The 6248-nt window shown below is 35.0% G+C and overlaps 1 protein-coding gene across 1 annotated transcript; it reads left to right on the forward strand.

Moving 5' to 3' along the window:
* Nucleotides 1-777: 777 nt before the first annotated feature.
* On the forward strand, nucleotides 778-5896 carry LOC139973330 (ficolin-1-like). The gene is made up of 6 exons (XM_071979943.1): nucleotides 778-833; nucleotides 1204-1300; nucleotides 2127-2362; nucleotides 2642-2952; nucleotides 3369-3633; nucleotides 5355-5896. Exons 4-6 carry the CDS (start codon nucleotides 2929-2931, stop codon nucleotides 5627-5629), a joined length of 564 nt encoding a protein of 187 aa, XP_071836044.1. The 5' UTR covers nucleotides 778-833; nucleotides 1204-1300; nucleotides 2127-2362; nucleotides 2642-2928; the 3' UTR covers nucleotides 5630-5896.
* The last annotated feature ends 352 nt before the right edge of the window (nucleotides 5897-6248 follow it).

A 6248-nucleotide genomic window follows, 5' to 3' on the forward strand; every position in this document is an offset into this window, starting at 1 on the left:
ACTTAACTTGAATTTTTCCGTTCAGTTCAAAATTAACCATCTATTATTTGTTTAACGTTACAACAGCTATTTGGAGAAGTGTCTTTGTAAAGAAGTTTTCAGTAATGTATTGATTTATAAAATATCACTAAATTTCCAAGACTAGTTAAGGAATACCAGGCTATCTTTTATCATATCAATTGTAATAGTATTTTGAAAAACAAACGTTAGATTTAGTAAAACTTATCAATCAACTAAAAAGCAAAACGTTCCTCTAAGTTATATAAGAATGCGCTTCTCTATCGCGTCTAATGACGGGTTCAAAGTCATTTTGTAATACTATTTTGAAAAAAAAACAACCTCATGTCTTACTATTGCAGTCTTGCTCTTGTCTGCTGCAGTCATGTCTGCTGCAGTCATGTCTGCTGCAGTCATGTCTGCTGCAGTCATGTCTGCAGCAGTCATGTCTGCTGCAGTCTTGTCTGCTGCAGTCTTGTCTGCTGCAGTCTTGTCTGCTGCTGCTGCTCTTGTCTGCTGCTGCTGCTCTTGTCTGCTGTAGTCTTGTCTGCTGTAGTCTTGTCTGCTGCAGTCTTGTCTGCTGCAGTCTTGCCTGCTGCAGTCTTGTCTGCTGCAGTCTTGTCTGCTGCAGTCTTGTCTGCTGCAGTCTTGTCTGCTGCTGCTGCTCTTGTCTGATGCAGTCTTGCTGCAGTCATGTCTGCTGCAGTCTTGCAGTCTTGCTATTGATGTGTTAATCTAGCATTAAGACGAGTGGTGTTTATCTCATTAAACCAGACGGTTACGCCGAACCTTTCGAAGTCTACTGTGATAACACCGCAGATGATGGTGGATGGACGGTTAAGTAGTTCAAATTGAAATATGAATGTTGATGCCAAACATTAGCCTAATATTCAGCTTCTTTCAAATCAATGAGCAAAGTTTAAAATATTAGCTAGTATATTTCCCTCATCCTTGACGTTCTTTTTAACCAAACGATTAGCAGAAAATGCTTCAATAATATAACAATATTTGTACTTCACATTTGAGAAATAACAAGCAAGTCTGTGAAAAAAAGTCATTGATCAAAAGCTCAGCTGATGATGAACATGTTTACATTGTTTGTTTACGTTTTTCATAAAATTAATATTAAGCTGATCCCAAAGTATATTTCATACCATCATGACATATCTCATGACTTATGTTCAAATTACTTGTTCTGTTATGCAGATCATACAACGTCGGTTTGACGGAACGATTAATTTTAATCGCAGCTGGGAAGATTATCAGCTAGGATTTGGTTTTCTTTCGAGTGAATTGTGGATCGGTAATAAGATGCTTTCATACTTAACCAATCAAAAGAGATATCAATTCCGCATTGACTTGACGAAAACAGATGGTTCGTCTTTCAATGTGACGTATGACGCTTTCCGAATAAGCGATGACTCCAACAACTACAAGATCGTCAAAGCAGAAATTACTAACAGAACAGTAGGTAAATATATAGAATTACTTTGTAGTACGTTTATTCATTTCTAAATAAGTATTGTCTTGTCGAAAGAAGTTTCGATATATGTGAGTAAATAAGGATTACACTGGATATGAAAAAAATTAAGATAACTGAAATGTCACTATTAAAGAGAGTGATGATACCTTTATCAATATTCAAGCCCGAGCGGGTTTTTAAGTTAACTTCTCTCCGCCTAATTTCCTGTTTCTACTACACAGTGTTTGTTGTGTATAATGTGAAAACAACCAGCATACTGAACTGAACTGAACTTACTAATTATTCCCCATTTTGTAACATCTTTCTGTACAGTCTATCTGTTTAATTATATCATCTCCTAAGTCTGATCTTCATCTCATTAAGTTTTGCTTTATTCATTGTTGTTTATCTAAGTTAGTGAACTTTAGCGATAACATCTTGATGGGATCGTAATATAGTTTTGGTGATAATATCTTTATGGGAACGTAATATAGTTTTTATCAGTTACATTCACATTTGGAGTAATGCTGTCAAAATTGTCAACCAAACACAAAACCACTGCTTGAAGTTCTCACTCTTTACTTGCAATTAGCAATACTGGTTATGTTTACTTGCGAAGTTCACTAAATCAATGGCTAATGTTTTTTATATTTTTTTATTCTGCTAGTCTTTGTAGATAACTACATCGAGTGGTGTCCAACAAATAAAACCTACAATGAGTGTCAACTTTGCGAGGCTACCTGTGCAGATCCTGATAGTTGTATCAATACTTCCTTCAAAGGATCTCATTCGTGTGTCTGTCCTGACGGATTTTTGATGAACGGTGATAACTGCATTAGAATAGAGGACTGTGGATGTTTCATGGAAAATGAAACAGATGGAGAGAGGGGTGTATTGCTAAAAGTACGTGTTTTCTTTCAGATCGTGATATCTATTACCAATAGTGAAAATAATTTAATAGATGCTTTCAAACTGGAGTTAGTGGATCGATTTGCATTTGCCTCCGACCCCTTGCAACCCGCATCCTCTTCAACTTTGGATATACGCAGTTTTGCCAGTAAAGTTAGGAAAACTGATATATCTTGTATTTGTTTGCAGTTTTTCATCTTATCACTACTTAAAGAAACTTTTTCAGATCCCTAAAGTTACTTATGATGCCTGTAACGATTTTCTACTTTCCAGGAAGGAGGAATTTACGTCTCTCCAAACTGTGACAAGAAATGTTCTTGTACGGATAATCATCTTTCCTGTGACGATAGTTATCAATGCGATCCTAATGCAGATTGTGAAGAAAGAACGGTTTGTTGCAATGTTACTGCCCGCCAGGATATAGCGGATACGGCATACAGTGTAGGCCTCCAGTCCTTTCGGACTGTAACGAACTGTACAACATTGGCGTGAGAACAAGTGGTGTCTATGAAATCAAACCCACAAATTGGCTTGACTCTTCATTTGAAGTTTACTGTAATATGTCTGACGGGGGAGGCTGGACGGTAAGTGTGACAGTTTTTCTTAAACCAGTGATCCGCAAGTTTTAGGCCGACGACACACAAGTTATCCGGGAGGACCAAACTACGACCCACCAGAGCCTCGATTTTACACCCGTAAGCAAGTTTAAACAACGTTGCCGTATGTAGAACACAAGATTAGGCTACCCATTAGACGGAGAAAGTCGAATGACTAATTTATTGCCACTGTGGTATTACTATCAGGAATTTATTTTTAGAAACTTCATAAAACTTTAACTATTGGTTGTTCCTTTGGATGAGAATTGATGTTTTATTTTTTATTTTGTTACGTGCAATAATTATGACATCACATTATTGGTGCTGGAAAACGATTCCAAATAACTATAATTAATATGTATGTATTTTCCTTAAGAACTAAATCTTTACATTGATTATTTTAGGTATTCCAGCGTCGCGTTGATGCTTTACAAGATTTTTATCTTTATTGGGATGACTACAAGATTGGCTTTGGTAATCAAAGTCGGAACTTCTGGCTCGGAAATGAAAAGATACATAGCTTGACGAACCAAAGACAATATGAACTCCGGATCGACTTTGTTGACAAAGATGGTGATCCTTACTACGCCAAATACGATTTCTTTCGTATCAGTGACGAGAACGATAACTTCAGACTAGATGTTGGAAATTATTCTGACGGAGATGCAGGTCGGTTAATATCTCCCGATTAATCAATCCCATCATGTTATCGTCAGATTGACATCATATATCATGTTTATTTTATAACGAAGTGTATATAAAGAAGAATGTAATACTATTTGTATGAAGTCCACTAGCCAATAACTTACTAGTTTATACAAGCTGTTTTGCCTCTGTTGAAAATAAACCCCAGATGGTATGTTGATGATGTTGACTTACTGTGGTAATAACTTGTTGATCTAAGTAAGGAGAATATATCTATAAAGGAAGAATTCTCTGGCCAAATAGCTGGACCTTACGACCTTTGGACCTACGAAAACTGAAACCCAAGACACTTCAGTTAGTAATATATAAACCCGCCATGTTATACAGTACCTAATTATTTCTATACTTCTTTGCATAAGACTCACACATAGTGAAAAGATTAGTTATTTATATTCGACAAGATAGACCGAATACAAGCAGTAATTATTAATGTTATCAGACATGTAATGTAACGACTAGACTTTTTTACAAATCCATTTCTCAAAAGAAAAGTATGGAAATAACACAGGATAAGATGATTATGGACCCTACGCAAATTTCCACTCATACGAATACACCCACGCGCGTGTGCACAAACACAAACTTAAATATTGAATATAGTATCATTTCACTGGCCTGGAAACCCGCGTAGCTCGTGTTAGAGGTTACGATAACAGATCTTACCCTCAGGAGTTGTTTTAAGTGGTAGTCTTAAAGTTCTATAAATTAAAGATACGTTCAAGTTGATCTTTATTGATTTATGCATTAACAACTTCCATCAAACTTTTGTTAACTTAAAGTGATGTAAAACATAATATCACATTTATGTACACCGCCAGTATGCTAGATAAAAGTAACGGTGATGAGATTATTATCGTTCGTTACAAACCAGTTCCAAAGAATCAATTACAAATTGAGCCTTTAAATTCTCGACTAATCCAACCTACATGGATACATGTTTGCTGGCCTGGAACAGCTACGTCATAAAAAAAATCATTGTATTGGAAGGATTAAATGTAGGCTAAGGGAGCTCACAACATAAAATAAATATATTACTAACTATTACATGACAACAGTAAACCAAATACATGGTATCTGTTCTTGTAAAGGACAGATGAATCACTAGTTTAACGCTGAAACAGAACTGATCTGTATGACAATTGTCCTCTATTTCCAGTTTTTAAAAACTTATAGATCAAAATAAAAACAGATTAAAAGATATTGATAACAAAACAACCATATCAAAAATGAGCACACATGAATTAACTCCCTTTAGTTTTCAAAATACCAGATGGGACCGCTTGCGGTACTTATAAAAATATTGTGATGAAAATTAGCCTATACATATACCTCGACCATGTAGGTAGGATATTATGGTGATGTAATCATCGAAGAAAAATTCGTTACATATAGAAAATCATAATTAACTAAACGCTTACACAATGTTAACAATGGTTCAACAGCATAACAAGCCATACAAAAGAGTTGATAGCCTCTTTACCGTCCCCTTTCCCTTTCTACATATTTCGTTTTTAATAATCATAGATAATACACGACTTTTAGTTTAACACACGTTAATCAAAACCACATGTAATATGAAATATCGTTATTACTGGAATAACATTTTGCTAAGTATACTGAATCGATACAATGATTAAATTTTGATTTTCTTTTCTGTTTCTTCTTCTTGTGTATTTATTCAACAGGTGATTCGCTGACCGACCATGATGACCAACCGTTCACTACACGAGACAATGATAACGATGATTACGACTATAGTGATTACAGCTCTGAAAAAAACAACTTAGCCCGTCGTGATGATGGTGCATGGTGGTACATGAATTATTACTATGATAATGATTATATTTCATCTCTCAACAGTCCCTATGCGAGTCATTCCTTTTATTGGGATACCCTTCCAGGTTCTTTTAATTACATTAAATTCACAGAGATGAAAGTTCGCGCAATCGATGAAGAGTGATAAAGACCCACAACGGACTGTATGAAACTATAGCACAAGAACAGTTAACAACATGCAGTTAAAATATATTGATGTATTGGTTCTATGTTTGTGTATCGTCATGACAACGCTTTTATCATAAGTTATGTTACAAAATATGCTGACTCCGTTTCTTTTCTTTTTATTTAGTGTAAAATTAGACTGATTGACTGAAATGATTGATAATTATTCACTATGGTTTGTAAAATGCTTAAAAAATTGCCCCCCCCCCCAATGTTCTCAATGTTTCAAATGTTCAGTTCAGTTAATTTTCGAAACACAGAATGGAAAAGAGAGACAGTTGTAACTTAACGTAATAAACGAAGAACAAATAAATAAGCAAACGAGACCTTTCAGAGCTTGTGGTTTGCAGACTTTTATTTAATTTATACCATTTTGTCTTCTGCACATCTTTCTGTTCATTATATTTGTAAAGCCTCCCTCAAATCGTCACACGTTTATAGTAGTTATAAAATACGCCTTACCCAAACAAATTAATTAAATAAGCCTTACCTTATAATTATAACATGTTTTAAATACCTTAACTCTAACATGTTTATAGTAGTTATAAAATACGCCTTACTCTAACATGTTTTAAAAT

The sequence above is a fragment of the Apostichopus japonicus genome, chromosome 9, assembly GCF_037975245.1.
Source record: "Apostichopus japonicus isolate 1M-3 chromosome 9, ASM3797524v1, whole genome shotgun sequence".
Classification (NCBI taxonomy): Eukaryota; Metazoa; Echinodermata; class Holothuroidea; order Aspidochirotida; family Stichopodidae; genus Apostichopus; species Apostichopus japonicus.

Excerpts from the sequence above, each read along its gene's own strand:
- LOC139973330 (XM_071979943.1), top strand. The coding sequence starts at position 2,929 with ATGTCTGACGGGGGAGGCTGGACG. Across the intron at positions 2,953-3,368 it reads CTGACGGGGGAGGCTGGACG|GTATTCCAGCGTCGCGTTGA; the intron begins GTAAGTGTGACA and ends TGATTATTTTAG. Across the intron at positions 3,634-5,354 it reads TTATTCTGACGGAGATGCAG|GTGATTCGCTGACCGACCAT; the intron begins GTCGGTTAATAT and ends TTTATTCAACAG.